The sequence below is a fragment of the Balaenoptera borealis genome (assembly GCF_965194805.1).
Source record: "Balaenoptera borealis genome assembly, chromosome: 14".
Taxonomy (NCBI): domain Eukaryota; kingdom Metazoa; phylum Chordata; class Mammalia; order Artiodactyla; family Balaenopteridae; genus Balaenoptera; species Balaenoptera borealis.
This window is the reverse complement of record NC_138875.1, coordinates 82,012,054-82,038,854: the sequence shown is the minus strand read 5'-3', so window position 1 is coordinate 82,038,854 and position 26,801 is coordinate 82,012,054. Positions and strand designations below refer to the sequence as shown.

The following is a 26,801-nucleotide window of genomic DNA, read 5'->3' as shown; positions in this document are numbered from 1 at the left end:
ATCAACAACACAACTGTGGTCTCTATGTCCTGAAACTTCCTTTCCTTGAATATTGTCTTGGAAGCTTTCCTTCCTTGACACCTGGGGCTTGGAGCCCTGACCTTTACTAATGACCTTGGTGTGTTTCTAGGCTCACTGGTGTTCTAGGACATTTGCTGCATACATAATATTTGTCTTGTGCTCTCTGTGTCTTGCGGAGCACCTTGTATTTGGGTGTATTAACAGATTTATTCATTAGCCTTCAGAAAAGCAATTCCCTTGACACAGCAGGCTCTTTGTTTGTTTGTTGTTGTTTTGGACATTTTAACTAGAGCTCTGCAAATGGTATAGAACACCAGCGTGTGAGCATAATGTTAGTTTTTGAGGCCACACAGCACACAGGCCATCCTGGAGCTAGGAAAGGCTCTGGTTTTTGGCAGAAGTTGAGACTCCACTGTTTTCTGGTCTGCCTTTTGCTCTGCTCTGAAATCTTACCGTTCTCTTCCTCTGAGTCGAAGAGCTCAACCTTTTTGATCCAATCTCATGCAGCTTCTTGAGAATCGCTGATGAGATTCTCTGATGAGATTTGGTCCAATCTCATGCAGCTTCTTCTTCATAAAAGTAGCACTGTTGAGGTGCTTTGGGACTTCCACACCATCATGGTCAGTTTTGGCAGAGGTGATGGCAGATTCTGAGTGTCCTACGTAAAGGAACTCAGATGCGTGAGGGCTAGCGGTCCAGTCCCCAGTGGCAAGCTCCTGCTCAGTTACTGCAGGGAAGCCACCCTCTGCTTGTCTCCGGGGTGGCCAGTGAGGATCATCAGTGGGGCCCTAGGAGCAACACTCGTAGTTTTTTTCATGTTGATGGTAGTTGGTTTTTTTCCCCCGCTGCTCAACAGTTTTCAAAGCATATCTCTAGGAGGGTGATATTTGGGCATTTTGAGAATTTTAAACTCTTCGGTGTCACCCTTTTTATCCATAGCAGTTGGCCTTGTCACAGTGGTAAGGACCATCTCTTTCTTTTTCTTAATTGTGGATTTGACTGCTGTGGACTTCTGCTTGGATATAACTTTTCTGGAATACCTTGTAGATTGGGAATATCTGCCATTCCTCTGCTAGGACAGGCTTCCATCTGCAGGGGGCTTCCTGTTTTGGGTCTTTGGGCTGTGGGGCTTCCCTCTGGATCTTGACACTGGCATTGGCATCCTTAGCTTAGGATGGTCTTCTCAGTTTTTCCACCCACCATCTTGGGAAATGGGACTGTTCTCAAAACGAGTGTTTTCTTGTATTCTGGTTGCCTCAGCACCTTGATACCTGGCTGCAAGGAGATTTTTATACCCTTCTTAAGTAGCTCAATTGGGTATTACCAATGGGGTCTTGTAATTATTTCCTTGCCTGCATTCTCTTTTCCAGTACTTTGGAATAAAATGCTTGCTACTAAGGGTACTGTTTTCATATGAAAAATCCAAACTTAGCATAGGAATTAAGGTATGATGATAGATCCACCATCTCTTGTCTGCAATTCTGAAATACCCAGTACTCTGGAAAACCTCAAGTTATTTTATTACTTATTTGGCAGCAAGACCTGACTTGAGCTCTATAGCAAAACCTGACCCGAACTCTTATTCATTCCCTTTAGTGTGACTGTTCATCCATTTTGCTGCAAGTTATGAATATGTTTGATTACAGGGTGATATCCCAGGGTGTTGCATAATACAAAGCATGTGCAACATTGTGCCCTCCTAAAATCTGAATATTTCTGAATCTGGAGACACATTCTGCCTGTGGCAAGATAAGGGCACTGTACGTCTGTATTTGCGTTGTAACGTACTGAAATTCCACTGTGCCTCTAGATCATTGAACCTTTGAGGTTTGGGGAAACACAAATCGTAGTAAACTCCCCTGGCAGTTAAATATTAATTTGTAATGCAATTGTTGTTTAATTGAAGATACATTCTTTCTTTCTTTCTTTTTAATATGATTGATTTTATTTTATTGATTTTATTTTTATTTTTGGCTGCGTTGTGTCTTTGTTGCTGCGTCTGGGCTTCCTCTAGTTGCAGTGAGCGGGGGCTGCTCTTTGTTGCGGTGCACGGGCTTCTCGTTGTGGTGGCTTCTCTTGTTGCAGAGCATGGGCTCTAGGCACGCGGGCTTCAGTAGTTGCAGCACGTGGGCTCAGTAGTTGTGGTGCACAGGTTCAGTAGTTGTGGGTCGTGGGCTCTAAGGTGTAGGCTCAGTAGTTGTGGCGTATGGACTTAGTTGCTCCACAGTATGTGGGATCTTCCTGGACTAGGGATAGAACCCATGTCCCCTGCATTGGCAGGCGGATTCTTAACCACTGCACCACCAGGGAAGTCCCCAAAGATACATTTTATTTATTTATTTATTTGTTTGTTTCAAAGAAACATTTAGAATCAATGACATAGCAGCACTATTTACAATAACCAGGACATGGAAGCAACCTAAATGTCCACTGACAGAGGTATGGATAAAGAAGATGCAGTACATATGTACAATGGAATATTACTCAGCCATAAAAAAGAATGAAATAATTCCACTTGCAGCAACATGGATGGACCTAGAGATTATCACACTAAGTGCAGTAAGTCAGACAGAGAAAGACAAATTCCATATGATATCACTTACATGTGGAATCTAAAAAAATGGTACAAATGAACTTATTTAGAAAACAGAAATAGAGTCACAAACTTAGGAAACAAAGTTATGGTTACCAAAGGGGAAAGGGGAGGAGGGATAAATTGGGAATTTAGGATTAACAGATACACAATACTATGTATAAAATAGATAAACAACGAGGACCTATTGTATAGCACAGGGAACTATATTCAGTATCTTGTAATAACCTATAATGGAAAATAATCTGAAAAAGAATATATATATATATATATATATATATATATGTATATGAACTGAATCACCCCATTGTACACCTGAATCATTGTAAATCAACTATACTTCAATTAAAAATAAATAAAAAATTTAAAAATCAATGAAAGAAATAGGATTCCACTTCCTGTGTATTTCTCGATGCGATCTCTTCTCTCCAGTGCTGTTTTTACTGTGGGAGTGCAGGCCGCCGTCTTCCTTTGCCCGCATTCCTGCGACAGCCTCCTAAGTGTTCCTCCTGCCATCTGTCCTGCTCTTCCCCTAGGTCTCCTCCACACTGCAGCCAAGCCATGGCGCTGTTAAAACCCTTCAAGACTCCCTGCTGCCCCCTGGATGAAGTCCAGACTCTTCCGTGTGGTTTACAAGGCCTTTTCCTCAGCCGCCTCCAGCCTCAACGCTCACGTCTCTCTCCTTTCACTTTACGTTCACCCTGAGCTTCCTTTGGTTCTTTGAACTTGCCTCTGACCTTTCTCCGCACGCTCCCCTCTTCCCACGTTTACCTGGCTGACCCTCATTTCTCCTTCTGGGCGTGGGACAGATGTGGCTTCCTCCAGAAACCCTTCCCGGCTCTTCTGCCGTGGGAGGGGCTCCCTTCTGCTCTGCGCTTAGAGCAGCCTGCACCTCCACGTCGTGAACGGGGGGCGGTTGCCTCCACCAGGCTACTCCCTCCACCAGGAGAGCGATGATTCCTCCCTTGCTTCCAGTAGAGCTTCCCCAGGTTATTGCTTAAGACATATCTGTTGGGTGAATGCATGATTAATTTCATAGAAATTCGATTTACATACAAATGTACTCAAGGTATTATGGAAATTGTATTCTGTTAATAGTGTGAGTTTTGCTCTCCAAGTATGTAATTGAAGGCAGACCCAGTGAGATTTTTAAAATTTGGATTGCGGTGCACGGAAATCGAACTTGGATCCTTTTGAGTTTTGATGGTTAAAAATTGCCCATACCATAGTTGCATACCAATGAGTGTGGCTTTCCAGTTTTTGCTACAGAAAATCATAGCAAGGTCCGTCAACGTCTGGTTCCATATAACAAGGCGAGTCGTGTATTCTAGCAGGTGGCCCACGGAAGTAGTACTTTGTTGATCTGGTTCATGATGAAATCTGTTCAATTCTGTTTAACAGATGCCTTCCCCAGTGTCCTTCCATGAAGGAGCTGATCTCTACAAAGAAAACATTGTTCTGCAACTCACCACTTGTAGTATTGTTGTAGCTAAATTCTTTGTGAGGTTCGTAAAGCTTCCTGGCTTTGTGCTGATATTTTTCATACGGTGGATCTTTTCAGTCTGCCCATGCTCTGAGCCTGTTACTGCCTCACGAGTCTCCTTTCCCTTCTGGGACCTTACATCAGCTTCCCTCTGTTCATTCCCAAAGTTTTTTCCCCCAGTTGCACACAGGGATGTATTAGTTAAGGTATAGCCTAAGGTCATGTAACAGAGAGACCCCCAGCAGGGTGGGGCCACCCTGTCATATGTGATGGTTCCCTCCTGTGGCTTCCTGTGCTTTAGGATGTTGTCCTTTTTGACATGCTTGAAGTTGGGCCATTTCATGTGTGTGTTGCACGTGGCTGGGAGGAGAAAAGAGCAGAAAGGCAGAGGAAGCAAATTCCTTCTGCACCGGATGATGTGGAGGTGAGACACATCACTTCCTCTCACATCTTGTTGACCAGAACTTCGTCACGTGTACGTGTCTGTACTGTCTCGCTGCATGGCCTATATCCAGCTAAAATTCTTATTACTGTGGGAGAAGGGAAGAATGTATTGGGGGGATAAGTTAGAGTCTGGCACAGAGGTTAAAACAGCTACTTCTGTAGATAACAGATGGGGTTAGATGCCAGGCCCCCAGCTCCACCTCTGGTGGTCTTCCTTATTACATTTATCCTGACACATCTAAAACTGTTTCTAACACAACTGTGGTTCTATTTCCTGTCTTGCTTTCAACCACAGTCATGCAATTTCATGGATACTTCCCTTCCTATGTAGGAGTCATTTGGAGGTGGACTTTTTCTAGGCAGTGACCCCATGGCCTGTGTGATCACCAGTCTCTGGTGTCGTTGAGGGTGGGAGAGAGTTAACCAATAAAACTTCATTGTTTTTTGTTTTAGTGAAATACAGCAGCTTATGATCATTGTGACAGCGAGACGTGCTGTTTTGATCTCTTGGGTAAGATGATCCAGTTTTCAGGCATGTCTCAAAACTCACCAGTGTTGGCTGCTTCACAAGCCAGCTGCCCATCAGAAGGAAGCTGTTACTTAGAGTATAGGTTCTTGTTTTATTCCTGTACCTTGCTTGGTCTCTCTGGAGTCATTGGCCTTTCCGGCTTCAATTTTCTCATTGGTGAAATGAAATATTAATACGTCTTATTGACTCCAGTTCAGTTGCTGAGTGTGTCATTGCCTCAGGGTGTTCTTTGAATTATCAGTGCCTTTGAAGTATTTGTTTTTTGTGTTGGTCTTTTGAGGCATATTTCAAGTGAGTGCATTTATTTATTTATTTGTTTAAAAATATTTATTTATTTTGGCTGTGCCGGTCTTTGTTGCGGCATGCGGGATCTTCGTTGTGGCGTGTGGGCTTCTTAGTTGCGGCATGCAGACTGTTAGTTGCGGCAGGCATGCGTTCAGGATCTATTTCCCTGACCGGGGATGGAAACTGGGCCCGCTGCATTGGGAGCGTGGAGTCTTACCCACGGGACCACCAGGGAAGTCCCCCTCCAGTGAGTGCACTTAGAGTCCCACTGTTTTGGGGGCTACAGTTTTCCTACGTTGTCCCCATTTGCCTGGCCCACCTTCAGAGTTGCTGATCCGGTGGGCGTGGAGGTGGGGCCCAGGAATTTGCATTTCTGACCAGTTCCCGGGTGATACTGCTGCTGCTGGTCTGGAGACGCCACTTGGAGAACCACTGTCCTGTAGCCGTAGCTAATTTCTGGTTACTGCTTCTTGCTTCTGTTTCTGCAGTAATAGTGTGCACACCTGAGACCCCTTTCCTTGCCCTCTCAGGCCAACGAATGGTACCTACTCCCCCGCTGTTACTAGTCCCGGGGTGCCTCATCATCCCATGTTCATTTCCTTTAACCTCACCCACACCTTTACAAATAGACCTTTCCTCGATTAATGTCCTCAGTTACCTAGTTTGAGTGTGCTCTTTCTTGCCAAGACTCTGGATGATTTGATGCTCAATGAGGATTTTTTTGAATAGAAGGATGACTCAGGCTGGGATTCGTATTTTCTGAAATAAAGGGCCTTCTCTCTTTTTCTCCTGGTCACCTTGCCCTTCAAACAGAATAATTTAGGGTTTGTGCCAGGGGCCACTCTGCTTGGAGTATCCATTCCCTCCTCCCCCGTGCCAAAGATCAGGAACACTGGGCAGGGCGGGTAATGATGCCAGTAACATCCTTACATTTTCATGGCACTTTCAGTCATGCTGATTGTAGTGCAGGCATTTCAAGGACATGTTTCTAAGAGGTGGCCAGCACGGTACGCCTCTGATGACACCAGTATGCGAATTGGGATAGAACGCTAAAGAGCTGTTGCATATCTACCCCGATACGCACACACATACATGCAAGCATGCGTGTGTATGTGCATGCGCGCGCACACACAACAAATACACACATTTATCCTTTGTTCCAGACACAACACAACTGGTGGGAATTGCCATCCCAGCACTCGGGGTATAGATGCAAACACCAGCAGAGAAGCTGCCGCTTCTTCCAAACCGCACACATGTAAGATTTGCCCTTTAATTAGCATCTGCAGCTGCTGCCCTCAGAAGGGTCTGTCTCTGTCGGCCGGACCGTCTTTGCTTTAAAGGAGCAAGTCCATTATACTCCAAGCCAGGCTGGCCGGTCAGCTGCTGTGCTTTCTCTGCCGTCTGCAGGGTTGTCACGTTGTTCAGGGCTGTTACACTGTAGGGCTGTTTTCCGTCTTCTCATCTCCCTGGTCTCTGATTACCATGCCTTGGTGATCACTCTTGGGGTGGCCTGCGGGGACATCTCCCGTCCTTGCAAGGATGCAGGATCGTAGCTTCAGTGCTCATGGGACTGCTTATGTTCCAGCCCTTTGTTGGCAGTGATCTTGTCTTGATACGCAGAGTGGCTCCAGGAAGTCACTGGAAAAATGTAAGCAGCAGAAGTGAGGGGTGTATTAAAGCCAGGCTTCATACCGGGGCGCCTCTGCTGTAGAAGCGTGTCAGTTAGTTGGGGTAAGGACCCGTGATGCCTCCACAGCCTCATCAGCATCGGGTCTCAATACAGTGCCGGGTGGGGACTTCCCTGGCGGTCCAGTGGTTAGGATGGTTAGGACTCCGAGCTTCCACTGCAGGGGGCACGGGTTTCATCCCTGGTCGGGGAACTAAGATCCCACATGCCGTGCAGAGTGGACCAAAAAAAACCAAAAACAAACAAAAAAAGAAACTAATAAATGAAAACATTTAAAAAAAATAAGTTCTGGGTTGGCTGCATCAGAATCACCCCAGTAGCTCCTTAAAAACGCAGATTCCTGGACCCCACCCCTGGAGCTTGTCCATGAAGTCTGGGGTTGGTCCGTGGACGCCACGTTTTTAGCAAGCTCCTTAAATGGTTGGGATGAGGAAGAGACATACTTTATCCTTCCATACTGCTGAATTCTTTTTTTTTTTTTTTCCAATTCTTTTTCATTCTACTAGAATTACAGTTCCACGAAGGCAGGGATTTTTGTCTATTTTAGTCCCTGCTATTTTCCTGATATCTGGAATAGTGCCTGGCACATAATAGGCACTCACATATTTATGTGGATGAATGTGTTTTACCCATTTAAAAAAAAGTGCCTCCCCAGGTGATTCTGGTGTGCAGGCAGGTTTGAGAAGCTCTGCCCTAGAGGACTTGCCAGTTTTCTTGGGTTAGGAGCCACATTTCTGGGGGGAACATTGCCTCCCTGGGCATCTCTGAATAGTAAAAATCAGGCGTGGAGTCATTTTTGGGGGCAAATCCAAATGCTGTGAATGGACGGTCTGGCACAGCCTGGGTGGTGACTTTGGTCTAATTTGTTCATCGGTTCTGCTGACCCCGGTCTTTGGTTTACAGCATGTCATCTGGTATGAAGACTTGAAAACTCTTACTTTGTGACTTGATGATGCTTTTGGAGCCTCTTTTTTTTTTTTTTAAATGAAGTACAGTTGATTTACAATGTGTTAATTTCTGCTGTATAGCCAAGTGATTCAGTTATACATATATATATATTCTTTTTTTCATATTCTTTTCCATTATGATTTATCATAAGATATTGAATGTAGTTCCCTGTGCCATACAGTAGGACCTTGTTGTTTATCCATTCTATATATAAAAGCTTACATCTGCCAAACCCAACCTCCCACTCCATCCTTCCCCCCACCCCCTCCCCCTTGGCAACTACCAGTCTGTTCTCTATGTTTGTGATTCTCTTTCTGTTGCATAGATAGGTTTATTTGTGTCACATTTTAGATTCCACGTGTAAGTGATATCATGTGGTATCTGTCTTTCTCTTTCTGACTTACTTCACTTGGTATGATAATCTCTACTTGCATCCATGTTGCTGCAAATGGCATTATTTCGTTCTTTTGTATGGCTGAGTAGGATTCCATTGCATTTATATACTACATCTTCTTTGTCCATTTATCTGTCGACAGACATTTAGCTTGTTTCCATATCTTGGCTATTGTGAATAGTGTTGCTCTGAACATAGGGGTGCATGTATCTTTTTGAATTAGAGTTTTGTCCGGGTATATGCCAAGGAGTGGGATTGCTGGATCATATGGCAGCTCTATTTTCAGTTTTCTGAGGAGCCTTCCTACTGTTTTCCATAGTGGCTGCACCAACTTACATTCCCACCAACAGTGTAGAAGGATTCCCTTTTCTGGAGCCTCTTGATTTGGTACCATTTTTGAAAGTGCAAAAGTGTTTTCTGAAAGTGTCCAAGTCCTGGTTCTTTATTATTTCTTTAGCCTCAACAGCAAGATTGATGAAACTTGGCTTGACCACACACAAGCTATCTTCCCTTGGGCTCCATTCATCCCAGGATGAGTGACTGTACCCCGGTAAGATAGCTTGGGGATGGGGTAACATCTTGGGGTAGCTAAATTTACCCAGTAGATGCCCGAACTAAATTCTCCTAATGGTGTACGATTGGAATTTGCAGTCTGGTAGTCTAGAATCTTGTTGGTGGGTCAAGTTTGGTTGGGTTCTTTGATAAGGAGGTTTGTCATTTAGTACATCTTTCCTGACCTCATGTTGCAGGGCACGCTGCCTAGCAGCTGTTGTCATCTTTGTTGCTGATTAATGAGCGCTTCTGAAGAAACGGAACGTTGTCTGACCAGCAGAAAAGACTAATCTAGTTTGGGCGGGGATTTTCAGCTTAGGAATTTGGATCTTCTGAATAGGAGCAGAGAATATGTATCTTTTTGCCTTTCGAAGAGATGGCTCTGATTTTCTGAACTATTTTTCACTAGTCATTACAGATAGAATCTTCAGGAGTCACCGCTAAGTGCTAAATAGTGGTCCGTTCGTGAGCTCTTAAAAGTGGCCAGCAGCTGCTACATGTTCGATTTTCTCAGCCTTAAACTCGCAAGCCGTTCTATTTTTTTCACATCTTTAATAGAGCCCGATTAGAAAATTTATAACTGCAACATGTCGTCATAAATATGCATTGTTCTTATTATATTTTAAGACATTTTGGTTCTAAAAGCATGAGTACTTCCGTTATTATGCGCGAATTTTTTTGTGTGTGTGGATATTTAAGACCTTTTTAATGCCAATATATATTTAAAACAGACGTAAAAAATTAGCGTTCACCTGTGTACCCAGGGCCTGTGGAGACCCAGGCTGGGACACGTGGGTGAGCTGCAGGCAGCCAGGTGCCTCCTGCTGGCTCTTTGAGGACCGGGACGAGCAGCTTACGTCTGCCAAGACTTTGGGGAAAATAAAGTCTGCGTTTCAGCTGCTGCCCCTTCTCAGTGCTGCTGTTCGTGTTAGTTCAAAAATCAGTTTTTTTTTTTCTAGCAATTGCAATGCAAATGGAACCTTAGATCAAATTGTCCAGTATCTGCTTGAGTATCTGCTACGTGTAAGATGCCAGGTGACGAGGGGCCCTTGGGGAGGACATACAAGTCACTGGCCCCTCCCGGAGTCCCCGGTGTGGGGTTGACCTGGTGCTGGGCAGAGTCTTTACTGGACCAGCCTGGGGCCTCTGGGGACATGTGCAGTTGCTCCGTGTCTTACTTGACTGGAACTTTCTTCTAATTCTGGACTGAAAGCAAACAGAAGTTTGGAGGAGGATGAAGAGAATTCACATCCCAGAGTTGGCTTCTGGAATGCAGTGGTTTGAGAGATTTAGTGTTTTTTTTAAAAAGACTTTTATTTGAATCTTGCCTCTTTCCAGAAAGGGTTTGAGACAACTTAAAATAAAAGACATTTAAAGTGTGGCTATGAGCCACACTTTAAAATGGGAAATCAGAGCAAAGGACAGGAGGGGTTGACACGGTTGCAAAGACGGTCAAAATGGGTCCCATCTTCTCCCAGCCAGAGCGGAGAGGATGGTGCCGTGAATTCAGGGAAAGGAGAGGACACGAACAGCAGTGGAGGATCTCGTGGGCGCCAGGCACAGCATTGCGAGGGACTCAGTCTTATCCCCATTTTACAGAGGACGAAACTGAGAGGCAGAGAGGTGAAGTCACCGGGCTGAGATTTGAAGCCTCTTGGGCAGATGAACCTCCAAGCCTCGTGTCGACTCAGTAATGTCACCCCCGGTTATCATCAGAAGGAGGAAGGATTTCAGTTTCTTGGGGTAGAAGACTTTTTTTTGCTAATCAAACATTTTCCCTGAGGCTGTACTTTATATTCTTCCAGGTTTTTTCCCTTATGTATATACTAACAAATGTAATATATGTTTTTTTAATCACAAAAGAGGAGTTTTACTGTATCCTCTTTAGGGCATCACTTTATATCATCATAGATGGTTTTCCATGGCAGAATGAATAGATCGAGTCCATTCATTTTTAATATCTGCCTCTTGTCCCATTGTTTAGATAAATCATATTTTAGCAGTCTCTTAATGACGGCTATTTGGGTGATTTCCAGGGTTTCTTTTTCCCACGTTACAAACAATGCTTCAGTGAATCTCTTTATCTGTCTATCTACAAACTATGGTAAGTTCCTGTAAAATAAATCATCGGAAGCAGAATTACTGGTTCAGAGGGTATATGTTCACACTTAAAATTTTTAACAGAGACGGTCAGGTTGCCTTCCGCACTGACTGTTTAAGGAAATGATTGTATCATGTTTATTGCCCATCTCCTATATTCTGCTGGGGGCTGAGGGAAATGCAGAAAGGATGCAAGAGGGTTTCTTGCCCTCCAGGAATTTCCATCTATGCTATGTACCTAATCCCAGGGAATGTCTGGGGTGTCGACTTGGGTGGGTGGGTGAGTGGGTGGATTTAATTCAACTTTTCAAGCTTGCCTTGCAAACATTGCACATGGCGTTTAGGATTCATCTTTCATTGTATTGATTCTCTTGGGTAACGGGTGTAATTTCCTTAGGGCAGGGACCTCGTCCTACGTGGCTTACGATATGTCTCATACATCTTCATTGCTTTGTGGAGACATTGTAATAAAACATGTCAGGCAGTATTCGAGGATCTAATTGAGAACATTCCCCCTTTTTTGGGTGTATGAAGAATTAATAACTTTGGCATTCTATACAGGTCATGGAATATCAGCCTGGAGGGGATTTGCTGTCACTTTTGAACAGATATGAGGACCAGTTAGATGAAAATATGATTCAGTTTTACCTAGCTGAACTCATTTTGGCTGTTCACAGCGTTCATCAGATGGGATATGTACATCGGTAAGTGAGGCTCTCTGGTAGTTGACTGGGGATTTGTCTGTATCACCTAAGAGTTCCTAAAATAGAGTGAATGATTTCAGCATCAAAATAATGCTTCATCCAATTTTTAGCCCATCTTCACCATAATTGACTGAAAGCAAATTTTCCAAAATGGCAGATGTTTCAGCTTACCCATTCAACAGTGAAATAGATCTAAAATTGTAACATTCTCATGCTTGCTGGTAAGATCTGTCAATGTGCCTAATAAGACCGGGAACTCTTGCATGGGTTCTCTGGGTGCTGTGGTAGGAAAACTGAATTTGATTTGCGCAAGGAAGCAGCGTACCCTGGAGGAACAGAAGACCGTGTAGTTGTACTTCTGACCTTGCCTGTTAGTAATTGACAAAGGTGTGCCCCCGCATCCTCAGCTGAAAAGTGTTTCTTTACATCTTCTCTCAGCTAGTGTTTTACGAGCATCTGAGAATGTTGTGGGAATGGAATGATGGTTAGACCAGGAACCGCAAAATCCTGAATAGTGTCTCAGTTTTTCCATTGACTAGCCACATGGCCTTGGGCACATCCCCTAGCTTTTTGTGGCCTTAGTTCTCCTGAGGTAAAATGTGTGTCTCGAGGAGAAATAATCCATCTAATAACATTTATTTTGTTCCCTTTCCTTCTCTGCTTCCCTTCTCCTTCCTCCCTCTCTTTCTCCCCTCCCTCCCTTCTATTCTTTCTCTCTCATTCTTTTACTTACATTTGTTTTGCAAAATGCTTATTATGTATGTCCATCAGTAGGGAGGTCTGTATGGCAAAACCACAGACACTAAGATCCTTGGCTGAATCAAGATCCTAGGTTAGCAGTTGCTTGATGATTGGCATGGAGAAGACAACACTAATTTGTGGCCTTGATTTTCTTACAGAGACATCAAGCCCGAGAACATCCTCATTGACCGAATGGGACACATCAAGCTGGTGGATTTTGGATCAGCTGCTAAAATGAACTCAAATAAGATGGTAACAAAATGGAATAAGATAACTTAATAGAGCTTATCCTACAAAGTGTTCTGAGGTCCTCATAAGTTTGGAAAACATGGGATAAAGTTAGGCGACATTCTGGAGCCTTCATCTCTCAGTGTGTGAAATGATTTCTCTGCAGGGTGGGTGGGGATGGGGACACAGAGCGATTTTCCAGACTTACTTGATCTGGTACCCTTTTATGTAAAATACCTGTTAATACCCTACAAAACATTTTTAGGAACATTCTTATAGTTTGGATTAAAAGATGGGAAAATGCTTATTTTGTTTTTCCCTTCTTTTTCCTTGCTTGTTAATAGATTGTCTTCTATTACATTTTCTTTTTCACTTTAAATATTTTGATGAAATGTAACCTTATTTATCTCAAATCCTCTATTTCCTATGCAATGAAATTGAAAGTAATCACCAAAGAATTTGAACCAAGCATTAAGCATTAAGAACCAAGTACTCAAAATGTCGATTCTAAATCCTGGACCTTTGGTAAAAATTAAGCTGTATTCCACATGCTAATAATTATTAAGCTGTATTCCATGTGCTAATAGGAAGGCAAGAGGGTAGCTATTGAGGTCAAGAGTGAGAATACTTTAGGGAAAAAGATGACAAAGTAAAAGAAAATTAGAATTTAGAAACCTAATAAAGTTGGTGCATACTAAAATGTAAATTTTCAGGTCAACTATGCAAAAAATGGTAAGTCTAAGAAAAAATTGACTTAGATTTTAAGACTAACTTCCCAACTGAATCACTTGGTGATCTGGACAAATCCTTAGAAACTTGGGCTTTTATTCTTCCTCTAGAAAATACTGGTTCTAGTTAAAATGCAGAAATTAAGAGGTGAGGGGTGGCTGCTCTTCAGAATGCCTCTTGGATCTCAGAGTTTAGTCCTTACGAAGGGCAATATATAAAATTTCCTTTTTTTTCCCTCAAGTTCCGTGGAGGAAAGGTGGGTATTATTATGTTGATGCGAGGAAAAGGATCCGGGTTGTGTTTAACTCTTTGCATTCCAGGGTTTGGCCTCCCTGTTCTGCAGATCTGAGGCCCACTTGACATAACTTCCTTCAGGTTCAGGCTCTTGGAAAAACAGGCTCCTTACCTTGTCTGAGGTCAGGGTTTTTCCACCTTAGCACTGGTTGTTTTTTATCCGCCCCCCTCAGATTATGTGCTTATAATCTATTCCACTTGATCATTACATTAATAATTAGATTAGAATATCAAAGAATTTTATGTTTTAAAAATTATGTACAATTCAGAAACAGGCATGAGGGCTTCCCTGGTGATGCAGTGGTTAAGAATCCGCCTGCCGGTGCAGGGGACACGGTTTCGAGCCCTGGTCTGGGAAGATCCCACATGCCGTGGAGCAACTAAGCCCGTGCGCCACAACTACTGAGCCTGCGCTCTAGAGCCCGCAAGCCACAACTACTGAAGCCCGCGCGCCTAGAGCGCGTGCTCCACAACAAGAGAAGCCACTGCGTTGAGAAACCCGCACACCACAACCAAGAGTAGCCCCCGCTCGCCGCAGCTAGAGAAAGCCCACGCGCAACAACGAGGACCCAATGCAGACAAAAAAAAAAAACAGGCATGAAAACTTAGGTATTGAATTTAGTGGAATAAAGTACAGAAAAAAAGTTAAATCATGCAAAGTTTTATCATCTGGGATTCAAAAACCTATACCTTGCATTAATGACCTTAATAAAATCAGGCATCTAGAAATAAAATGAAGCATAGATATGTAGTCGGTACCTCTGACATTTTGGTCTAGCGAATTCTTTGTTGGGGGGCTGCTGTCCTGTGTATTGTAGGATGTTTAGCTGCATCCCTGGTCTCTACCCACTGGATGCCAGTGGCACCCTCCCCTCCAGTTGTGACAACCAAAATGTCTCCAGACATTGCCCAGTGTTCCCTGGGGGACCGAATCACCCCTGGTGGAGAACCTCTGCCGTGGACTGAGAAGCATCAGAAAGCTTATCAATTCGAGCTGGCACTATGTGTTTGCGATAAGAAAACCTACTCAGAAAACTCCATTACGATCCAGAGTCACTGCTTGGTAAAGAAATGGGAATAAAGAGTAAGGTCCGATCTCTGCATCTGGAATCGCTCTCTTCAGAGCCCTTGGTGGAGAGACAGGACTCCTCTTCATTTCAAATTTCTATTTTTCAGTGCTGCAAACTGCCCTTTCCAATTCTGCGAGCGGTAGCAACATTCCCTTCAGGCGGGGAGCCTCCGGAGGCACTCAGGTTTATTTGCCGCTCGATGGTCAAGGAGATAATGGCCCTCAGTCCTACACACTTGAGAATGCTGTAGCTCCTCTCCTCTTAGAGAATGGCCTCCCCAGAACTTTATGCTCTTAGGGTCAGAATATGACAAGCAGATGAGAAGGAATTTTTAGCATTGCTTTAAGTGCAAAGGCCCTTTTGTTATAAAAGATCAACAATTTGCAATCTAGATCAAGTATGGATATAGAATTATACTTTTTTTCTGTATTTTTGATCAACGATGGTGGGTGAAACGTGTTTCCTTTAAATAGAATGTTTTGTAGGTCTAAAGTAGGTTTTAAAAGGTTTTTTTTGGTACTCAAAATATACTGTGTAAAATATAGTTCACACTTGCTGAAATTGTTGTATGTTACCTGAAATCCATTCATCCTTTTCCCTACCACCTGCCACATATGGTCATTGTATTTTGGATATTCGTGAATCTTAGATCTGTTGAGTTTCCCATCTTCCATTGTCTTTATTTAAGCTTTTTAGCCAGAATGTTGCTTGGGAGTATTTTCATTATGTTCCTCCAGGTGGACCATACTGCCTGGAAGTTTGGGTATTGAGCAGAGATGTCACCCACTTCACCTTATTAGAATCTCAGAGAATGGCAAACAGCTAACTGTTCCAATCTGTCTCACTCAGCTCTTGTGAAAACAGTTGTAAGGAGATTATAAATAAAGAGCATTATATAGCATGTTAAGTGATAATCACTACCATTTAGCAGTTGGAAACCCATAGGAGGTAGCCCTTTTTGAGATTTATGGAGGAGTGAAAAGATTTTATTACTTTTCCACGAGAGGAACAACATAGCGAGAATATTTTTCCCCGCTGCTTCTGCAGGTGTATGTTTATGCCCTGGGCAGCTAGAGAAGTAAAGTTAGGTTGAAACAGTTTTACGTATAAGCATTTTTACAGGAAGGGGATTGGGAGGAGGAAGACTGGTTTTCTTACCTTCTTCTCCGTCTGCTTTCTGCTTGTAAAAGAATCTGCTAGATTTTGTAAAAGAATCTGCTGGGTTAATCCCCTCCTTCCCTCCTTTTCTTTTCAACCCTCTGTCTCTACAAAACGTGACAGACTCTTCTGTCTCCTAGTCATTTTGTTGTTGTCTCCTCCTGAACTGGTATATTTTCTTCCCTGTCAATACAGGGAAAATTAAAGTTCAGTAAAACTGGGGCCTTGTCAGATGGTTGTACTGCAGGCAGGCTGCGCTCCTAGTACACGGTCCCACTTTTAATATCTCACCCAGATTAGCTGGCTGTGAATTGCCACCAGAGGAGAGTGAGAGGATCTTGCAAAATCCTTATCAAGATATGTCAGATTACATGTTGAACAGGCTTAATGTACTTGGAGGTCAGTAGCTAATGGAAACTTAGTAGCCATTAATTTTCATTAAAAGTCTTTGTTAATTGATATTAATTACTGTGGTAGGAGAGGTACAGAAAGCAAGCTAGGGAATTTTTTTTTAATTTTGGAAATTTACAAAATTGTTAGACATAAATGTGTATAATCACATACCTGTTATGGGGCAAAAACAGTTGTGGAGTTATCCGACTCTTTGGTAAGTCTAACCATTAGTTTGAAAATGAGGCATTGACAGTAAGTCTAACTATTAGTTTGAAAATGAGGCATGCTGATAAACATGACCCAGTCAACTTCCTTTCAACTCTTTAGTTGTGAATAAGTGACCAAGCCCTGGGAGCTGCCATCTCCTAAGGATATTCAGGAGAACTGAATATCCCCAAACAATCTAGTGTGATGATAAAATAAAATCTAATACATAGAAATGATGAATATTTGAGGATTGTGTATTAATGGTTCTGCAAAATAATTAGGCATAAAGGGTAAGCATTTACTCAACAATAGAGTGGCATTACCAATACCTAGTCAAACCAAGATGTTACAGTTTTCCTTCTCTTGTTTTGATATTTTAAAGATATTGTAAAACAACTATACCCCAATTAAAAAAAGAAAAGATATTTATTTCTAGTTGTCAGCATTCAGGATTTCCCCCCCCCCCCCAAAAATCTTGTAATTTAATCTCAGTTTTGTGCTGAGCTCATTAACACACCCACATTAAAAGACAGAAGTCTTGGCTCAGGCTTCCCAACATCAAGGCCTCCCCTTGACCTAAGCTACACTCAGTTCCTCAAGCTTAAGGTGTCCTGTCTTAGACCAAATATTTTCTCCTTTCTCCTCACTTTAGTCCCTCAGCACAGGCCTGTGGGTTTCTTGGGTGGCGTGACCATCTGACTTTCCCAGGCATGTGTTCGCAGTGGAAGTCCTATTGCTCAAAGTGATGGCTGACTGGTGTCAAGAATAACAGTATCTCACTGCTTTCTGGGTTTAGGGTTTGACAAAAGCCTGTGATGGGCCTGAGGGAAGGGGTGAAAAGAGAGGGAGTAGGGACAATCAGTTTGTTTCCTATAACAATGGGTCTTTGAGGCAGAGGAACAGACCAGGTTAAAGTTTCGGGCTGGAAGAGCTTGGGTCTTCATCACTGGGGAAGGGAGACCTCCTAGCATCTTCTCTAAACATTGACTTTCCTCTCAATCTCCATTCAAATCAAATCAAAGCAAAGCAAAACAAAGCAAATTGACTTTCTTGATATAAAGCCCAGCCTTAAAGGTAGGTGGCCATACCTATAAAATCTCTCAGCTCACTCAGGGGCAATTAACACCCTTTAATGGGGAGAGAGTTCTTTTGCACCATGTAGCAGCTGCTGTGAGAGAAGCCTTTTTAGATGTAGGGTTATTGGACAACTGGTCAACCCAATATGTGACGAACATCAGGCCCTCTCCGTTCTGATGGGGAATAAGGTTAGAGAGGTGATCCTTAGACTTCAAATTTCATGATTCAATAAAACTTCAAGACAATTTTGAAGACCAAAAGTTTGCCAGCTTACTAGGTTGCCTAGGAAGGAGTGGGGGTGAGGGGCAGAAAACATACCCTTTTCATCTGCATCATTTCAAGAAACAAAGGATGTTTAAACACTAAACCAGTCAGAAGGACAAATTCTCAAATAAGGACAGTTCTTTAAATGGAATATATTAGCTTTATAAAAAGACCTCCTACATCGTCCTGATATTTCTTTGTCAAGGTCAGGTGCTTCAGTACCATAGGATTGGAGGGCTCTGTGTCTCTGAACAGTGGGGAGGGAACCACAGAAATGGGAGTTGGGGGTGAGGAAAATGAACTCATTAACATTTGACCTGTGGTGGAAATTATTTATCATTTATTTATCACCCCAGCGGGTGGGCCGAATAGGAATGTTGACTCCAAATATTTAAACTTGAGATATAACACATGCTTGCAATATTGTGTTGCCAGTTTTTCAATAATGAGTAGATTGATCTTTTAGATTCCTCTTTACATGTTGTTATCGTTTTACTGTTTTCATAAATAAGAGAAGTTCTGTCATATCAGTAAGATGTATCAGGAACGACATCTTCCTTTCCAGGTATATACCCAACTCTCATTTGTGTAACTAAACAGTATATATCATCAACAACCCTGGGCCCTTTGCCTTTGGATTATATTATGTGCTTTTTTTTTTTTTTTTTAACGTTAGTGAATCATTTGCTTTTCCTGTTGCTGTGCCACTTGACAGAAAGTTCAAGTGCCTGGGAGAATAGTAATCAGTGGCAAATCAGCTTATGTCTGAATTGCGGCTGTTGGCAATCCATTTGAGGATAATTGAAAATTTGCTGTGTTCATTTTATTTATGGGTTTCCAGGTGAATGCCAAACTCCCAGTTGGGACCCCAGATTACATGGCCCCTGAAGTGTTGACCGTCATGAATGGGGACGGAAAAGGTGCCTATGGCCTAGACTGTGATTGGTGGTCGGTGGGAGTTATTGCTTATGAGATGGTTTATGGAAGGTCCCCATTCACTGAGGGAACCTCAGCCAGAACCTTCAGTAACATCATGAATTTCCAGGTAAAGAGCCATTATTAGATTTTGAAGTAATATTGAGAAATGTTTAAAATTGTGCGAATGAACGTTTATAATGTAAACCAGCAGTTCTGGATAACAACAACAGCAACTACTTTATATAGAGCTTTACGCCAAAAGCGGTTCTAAATGCTCTATTAATTGTATTATATTGACTCTCAGCTGCCAGTAATTGTAAGCTTATGCCATCATTTTATGTACCATTAAAAAGGAAAAACTGCTGCCCATTAATCTAGGATATTTCATTGATTTCAGTGTTGTTAAATGTGAATAAAATGGGAGTCTTAGAATTTGTGAAATATAGTTCATTAACTTGGCTAATCCTCAAACAATCCTGTGAGGTAGATGATATTATTATTTTCATTTTACAGATGAGGAAGCCAAAGCACAGAGTGGTGAAGTAACTTGCCCAAAACAGCACAGGCAGTCTGGCTTTGAAATCCATGTTCTTATATGCTATACTGCTTCTTAGTACTGCTGTCTGTCAAGTATGGTAGTAAAAGTCAAAGACATGGATTAGAAATACAGTAATAGATACATAAAGTAGAATTAAACCTATTTTCTAATAACTGTATTTGTCACTATAGTAAGCCCATTTCTTAAGGATATGATGAATATCTATGTTTTAGTTTCAACCAGTAGGAAAAAGAGAATTTATTTCACAGGTTTTTATATATCATCCAATTTCTTCCTGGGATGCTTAATGCATATTTTTCTACGTATAATACACTTTTTGTATGCTTAATACATACATACATTATTTGTTATTCCTGAGTCTACTCCTGAGTTAAAGTTTCCCCTGAGATGATGCTTGGGGCTCATTTGTTTCCTTCATTTCCATCCATTCATTCAGTAACGAGTGAATTGCAGTAGGCACTGTTCGGTGTTAGGTACCAGGTTTGCAGTGATGGGCAAGAAGGAGAAAGGCCCTCTCGGCCTTCTTTCTCCATCATCACACAGAAATCAAAATACACTGTGTACGTGCAAAAGCAGAACACGGGGAGCACGCAGGAGGGAGTGAGTGATAGGGTGGGAGAGGGAGGCCAGGAGGTAGGCAGGGAAGAGGGGCTGAGGTTGGGGAGGGCCTTCTGGGCAGAGAGGACAGAGTGATTTGTTCAGACAGCTTTAAATAGCTCATTATTGTTGGATGGCAAACAGCGAGGTGGGGAGTGTAGCTAGATGAGATGGGAGAGGGTACAGGGATCAAGTTATGAAAGGTATTGAACCCTTGCAAGGGAGCTAGGCCTATTGATATGAACAGGCTGTTTATTTTGGGAACATGCCTTTGGTCCCAAGTTAAGAGGGCATAAAACTTCCTTCTTAAAAAAAAAAAAAAGAAAGAAACTTGCATATACGAGAATTACTTTTTTAACTTGGAGATATGAGAAGCTGAATTTGCTAAGGGAATAATAATAATTTTTTTTTTTTTGAAATAGCGGTTTTTGAAGTTTCCAGATGATCCCAAAGTTAGCAGTGAATTACTTGATCTGATCCAAAGTTTGTTGTGTGGCCAGAAAGAGAGACTGAAGTTTGAAGGCCTTTGCTGTCATCCTTTCTTCTCTAAAATCGACTGGAGTAACATTCGAAACTGTAAGTAGAGTCGTGTTCCTTCACTTCCAGTGTTGGGATTAAGAAATGCTTAAGAATGATCTGAAATTACTCTGGCCCACAGAAGCTGGTATAAATTATATAAGTAAGGGTTTAAATTATCTATAGGAATAGAAAAGGGTAATGATGTAGCTGTCTTTAGTAATACTTCTTCTTTAACATTGTTGGCACAGAACTGGGTCACTTATCAAACTCTGTGTTTATGTGGCCTTTGGAATATTACCCCTCAGTACATTAGAGGTACAGATTGATAGAGATTGAAGGTTGTCACTTGGTTTGACAGAATTTCTTCCCAGAGGAAGAGTGGACCTAACTATTTCGTTCACAAGATTAGGAAAAAGACTCAGATTAGGCAAAGTGCCAGGGTTGCTCTGCTAATGGCCAAGCCTGCCCTAAAGCCATGAATGCCTTGCTGTGTTCGTTACCCTCTAAAATATTTGTCTTTGCTCACAAGCATGTAAAACCTATAATGCACATGCACAGTGGATTCATTCATACATCGCTTTGTTATCAATTAGTGCAAACTAAATTCATTAAAAACAAAGACCTGATTATCAACAAATCCAAAATGCTTGGTGTTTTACAAATAGGTGATTTTTTTTTTTTAACCTTTTTATTCTTGGATGTGTTGTTGATTGAATGTGATCTAATGACCTGACCCAGTGATTAGCGTAGATTAGGGTCTGTAGGAAAGCAGTTGGCCTGGTTGAGTGTTTGATTTTTAGTGATTTCCCTCCTGATAGGGAAATGGAATCCATTTCTAGGTGTCAAAACCAGGCTTCTAGTTGGAGCCGTATTGTAATTATAACCTCTTGTACCTTTAGCCGGAATGTATGAGTTGGGTTAACAGCCAGTATTGTCCAGTTGAAAGCCATTTTGATGGTTTCTCTGACCCCCTGCCAAAATATTTAAGTAGGCTGTATTTCCATAAATCGCTCTTGGCATTTTTTTTTTTCTTCCGGGAGCGACATCACTGTACTTTTCAAATCCTTAGGCACCAATCCCCAGACCTCCAAGGTTCAGAGCTTTTAACCAGCAATATGTTTTTTGTTTTTTCTGACTGCTCCGAGTGGCTTGTGGGATATTCGTTATATCCTGACCAGGGGTTGAACCTGCACCCTCAGCAGTGAAAGCACCGAGTCCTACAGGACCACAGGACCGTCAGGGAATTCTGAAATTCCCGCAGCAATATGTTTTCAGTGTGGTCTTCCTTTTTTGCTTTTGGAAAGATTTGAAACAGTTTCTTTTTTTTTTTTTTTTTTTTTGAAACAGTTTCTTTTTGATGCTGCTCAGATACTTAATCTTTTCTGGCCTTACCTTATCTCTGTAATCTTCTTGAATAAGAAAGTTCATTTTTTTTATGCCTGCCCTTGCCGATGATGTCTAATGATGTATCTTCACTCTAGTAAGTCAGTGAACGGTGATTAATTACACAGGTAACTTTATTCTGTATTTTGGTAAACCTTCATGATGTTTTTGGTATCATGTCAGAATTCTCAGATTTCGTTCTAGTCTTTTCCTCTCAGGCTGTTTATTGGTTTTAGGCTTGTTGGGCTTACGAGGGTAAGTACTGTTCTGTAAATTATAATACATAGTGCCCGGGGAGGATATGTGTTGGCGTAGAGCGTGGCCCCTGCTGTCCATCATGAGGCCCATCTTGTGGAAGGTCATGGTTATCACTGGGATGAGATGACTCTGGGATGGGTCACTGCAGTCTTGGTCATCTTCACACTTGTTGCCTCCACACTTGACTCACCATGTCTCCTGTGGTCCTGCTTAATGTTTCCATATCCTGATAAATATCCACTTAGTTTTTCCTTATCTTTAACATGTTTCTCTCCCTCCCACACCCAGTTCATATGAGGGAATTCTCACCCAGCTGAATCCTGATTTTTTTTTTTTTTAAAAGAAATTCACGTTCGTTTATTTATTTATTTATTTATTTATTTATTTATTTATTTATTTATGACTGTGTTGAGTCTTCGTTTCTGTGCGAGGGCTTTCTCTAGTTGCGGCAAGTGGGGACCACTCTTCATCGCGGTGCGCGGGCCTCTCACCATCGCGGCCTCTCTTGTTGCGGAGCACAGGCTCCAGACGCGCAGGCTCAGTAATTGTGGCTCACGGGCCCAGTTGCTCCGTGCCATGTGGGATCTTCCCAGACCAGGGCTCGAACCCGTGTCCCCTGCATTGGCAGGCAGATTCTCAACCACTGCGCCACCAGGGAAGCCCCTGATTCTTTTTTTAAATTTATTTTTTAAAATAAAAATTGTATGTGTTTACGGTGTACAACGTAGTGATTTGATACACATACATGTACATGGTGGAATGATTACTACAGTGAAGCTAATTAACATAGTTTCCTCCCTCCCTCCCTCCTCTCTCCTCTCTCTCTGTCTTTCCCTCCCTCCTCTCTCTCTGTCTTTCCCTCCCTCCCTTTCTTTTTTTCTTTCTCTCTTTTATGAGAGCACCTGGAATCTACTCTCTTAACAAATTTTCAGTATTCACTACAGTATTATTAAGTGTAGTCATCACACTGTACATTAGATCTCTAGGACTTATTCTTCCTACCTCACTCCAACTTTGTACCCTATGACCAGAATCTCCCCATTTCCCCCACCTCCCCACCCCTAGTAACCATCTTTCTACTCTGTGCTTCTATGTATTCGACTTTTTTAGATTCCACATGAGTGAGATCATGTAGTTTTTTTCTTTCTGTGCCTGTCATATTGCCCTTTGCACCATGACCTCCAGGTTCATCCATATTGTTGCAAATGGCAGGATTTCCTTCTTTTTTTAAGGCTGAGTAATATTCCATCACACATATGTAAATATCCATTCGTCCACTGATGGACACTTTAGTTGTTTCCATATCTTGGCTACTGTGAATAATGCTGTCATGAACGTGAGAGCACAGATAGCTCTTAGAGGTACTGATTTCGTTTTCTTTGGGTGTATACCCAGAAGAGGGATTCCTGGATCACATGATAGTTCTATTTTTAGTTTTTTGAGCAACCTCTATACTGTTTCCATAGTGGCTGCACCAATTTATATTCCTACCAACAGTGCACAAGGAGTCCCTTTTCTCCACATCCTCGCCAATAGTGATTATCTCTTATCTTTTTGATGATAGCCATCCTAACAGGTATGAAGTGATATCTCATTGTGGTTCTGATTTACATTTCCCTGATGATTAGTGATGTTGACCACCTTTTCATATACCTGTTGGTCATTTGTATGTCTTCTTTAGAAAAATGTCTTTTCATGTCCTTTGCCTTGAATCCTGATTCTAAAACTCTTAACAGAAACTCTTGGTGGTTTTTTTTTTTTTATAAATTTATTTATTTTATTTATTTACTTTTGGCTGTGTTGGGTCTTCGTTGCTACGCACGGGCTTTCTCTAGTTGCGGCAAGCAGGGGCTACTCTTCGTTGTGGTGCACAGGCTTCTCATTGTGGTGTCTTCTTTTGTTGCAGAGCACAGGCTCTAGGCGCGTGGGCTTCAGTAGTTGTGGCACATGGGCTCAGTAGTTGTGGCTCATGGGCTCTAGAGTGCAGGCTCAGTAGTTGTGGCACACGTGCTTAGTTGCTCCGCAGCATGTGGGATCTTCCCGGACCAGGGCTCAAACCCATGTCCCTTGCATTGGCAGGCGGATTCTTAACCACTGCACCACCAGGGAAGTCCCTCTTGACGGTTTTTAAAATACAAGTCCCAATATAGTGGTTCGGAAGAGTCATGAAATATGTTTGCCTTAAAGAAAATTTCTTGTAATTTATTTTCTTTTTAAAATTAATTAATTAATTGATTATTTTTATTTTTATTTCTTGGCCGCACTGTGCGGCTTGCAGGATCTTAGTTCCCTGACCAGGGGTTGAACCCAGGCCCCCGACAGTGAAAGCGCTGAGTCCTAACCACTGGACCATCAGGGAACTCCCAATTTCTTGCAATTTAAATAAACGTTTTACTTTGGAATAATATCAGATTTATAGAGAAGTTGCAAAGATAGTACAGAGTGTTCCCACACACCCTTTTCCCAGTTTCCCTTAATGTTAGCATCCTACATAACAACACCACATTTGTCAAAATAGGATTAGCATTAGTACATAACTATTAATTAAACTTCGACTTTATTCCCGTTTCACCAGTTTCCCCACACATGTCCCTTTTCTGTTCCAGGAATCAACCCAGCGTACCCTATTGCAATTAGAATGTTTGCAGTTGATGTGACTTATCATGGCTGAGATGCTTAGTGTAGCTCAGCCAGTGGGTGGGATCTCCATGCCCCCTGAGGGTTGGGAGGGCCTTTTCCCGGAGGGTCCATGGCAGCCCTGACTGCACAGAGTCCTATGGTATTAATTTTCAGTGTCTCCCAGCAGATTTTACTGCTTTTCACCAACCTCTGGTCCTTGTGTATTTGCAGTCAGCTCAGGGTTTGTGATTGAAAACATTGCTGGACTCCATGCCATTTGAGCTATTTTCTACTAGGTAACTCTAACAGAAATTATGCCTTTGTCTAGTCCTGTTTCTCATAGACACACATTGAGTGACTCTCATCAACCAAAGCACTTGAAGTCATTAGGTTTCCCGAGTTCCTGGTTGCTGCTCAAATGCCTTGTGGTTACAGGCTGTTGAATATTTCCACTTTCCACGCACAAGATTGTCCCTTGATGAAAGCAACATTAGCCTTTCTGCTATTTCATCCCTAATTCTTCTTTTTCTTGTTGTAACCAATGAAAGGAAGTAGCGCTTAACGCAGCAGGTAATAATCTTCTAAAACTCATTATCTCAAGAGGTGGTCCTGGGAGGATATATAAATGCAATTTAAGAAGGGTCTGGGCAAGTTCATGAGTGACAGAATTGGGAGTGGCTACTGGGAGAAACTAGGACATGCCTTGGCTTTGACCCCTGAGGTCAGATGGAGCATCTGCACCTTCTTGGGTCCTGCCCCTTGGAGTTGCTGTGGGCAACACCACGTGAATCAGGAATCTGACCTAGTTCAGGAATGTTTATTCTCCCAGCAAGTCAAGAGCTCTCTGATGAGTTACTGCCACTCTCATGGGTTACCGTGCACCTATTACCCTGATGTTTCATTCCCAGCCTCATGTGATCAGATGTAAAGTTGAGTTTTTAGCTGCTTATTACTATTATTTCAAGGCTGCTTTCCAAGTTTTAGTAGGGGGCCTCTTAAGTATACTAGCTGCCCTGAGCTGTGCAATTCGAGCGATGCTGCAGATATTGGGCAGGAGTCTGATTGTACCCCCCGCCTGATTTTCTGGGCTTCTGGAAAGTTGAAACCAATCAGACCCCCTCTTTCGTGCCTTTGGGGTTATGCCTACCTTTCCTGGCATCATGCACCTGCTCGTGTCAGTGGGAGAGTTTTACTGTCAGGTGTGCCCTTCTACTCACATCTTTTAAAATGTCTTCCCCCAAAGGCATAGTGATGTCAATGGAACCAGCACGCTTGCACCTTTCATCCAAACCAGCGTTGTCTTGACAGTGAGAAACGCTTAATGAGAGTGTTGATTGTAGATTGTTTCCTAGAGCATCTATGGCTAATGCTCTAGAGAACTTGTTTTGTCTGTTGCTTATGACTCGGCCTTCTTCTCTTTTGAATCATCTTCCTTTCACTCTTTTCAGAAAGGCACAGTTCTTGCAAAATCACTCTTGAGTTTCCAGGTCCTTAGCATTTGTTACAGAGAGTACGTTTCATTTCCATCTGGTAGTGACTCAGAGGTGGTCGCGTGCTGATCTGCCCTGAGATTTTCCCCTGCTGAAGAGGTTCCTTTTTCGTTGATCATTATTCACTACCTGGCCCCCGAATGGCCGTAGTGAAACCGCAGATGCACAACCCTGTGATTGCTCTATAAACCTGAGAGATGATGGCCTTTGGTTTAAAGGAAAAGGATTCTGTGGCTTCCTAGCCTCGGGTGAAATTCTCACTTATTGTTGCGTGTAGAAATCAGCACCGTGAGACTCACTGGGTGTTTTATTTCAGTCCTTCAGTCTGATAGGAAACACTGGTTAAGTAGCAGCTGTTCTGTGTCAACCACCAGGTATTTAAGTATATTATGCTACGTTACTTCAAAACAATTCAGAGGTAAGGATTATTGTACCCATTCTACAGATATGTACACTGTGGTAACTTGTCCCAGGTCATATAGCAAGTGAGAGAGAGGGTCTAGATTTGGGTTGAGGTCTGGGTGGTTCTAGAGCTCGTGCTCTTAGAGCGATAC

General features: G+C 42.4%; 1 protein-coding gene across 5 annotated transcripts in view; it reads left to right on the top strand.

Moving 5' to 3' along the window:
• The window catches only part of CIT (citron rho-interacting serine/threonine kinase), a 168,422-nt gene that overhangs the window by 22,847 nt on the left and 118,774 nt on the right, over positions 1-26,801 (top strand). For all 5 annotated transcript variants that reach the window (XM_082355799.1, XM_082355798.1, XM_082355797.1 and 2 more), the window contains 4 exons: positions 11,601-11,743; positions 12,643-12,736; positions 18,746-18,949; positions 20,401-20,554. In XM_082355799.1, coding sequence (XP_082211925.1) covers positions 11,601-11,743; positions 12,643-12,736; positions 18,746-18,949; positions 20,401-20,554 — 595 coding nt within the window. The remainder of the gene's footprint in view (positions 1-11,600; positions 11,744-12,642; positions 12,737-18,745; positions 18,950-20,400; positions 20,555-26,801) is intronic.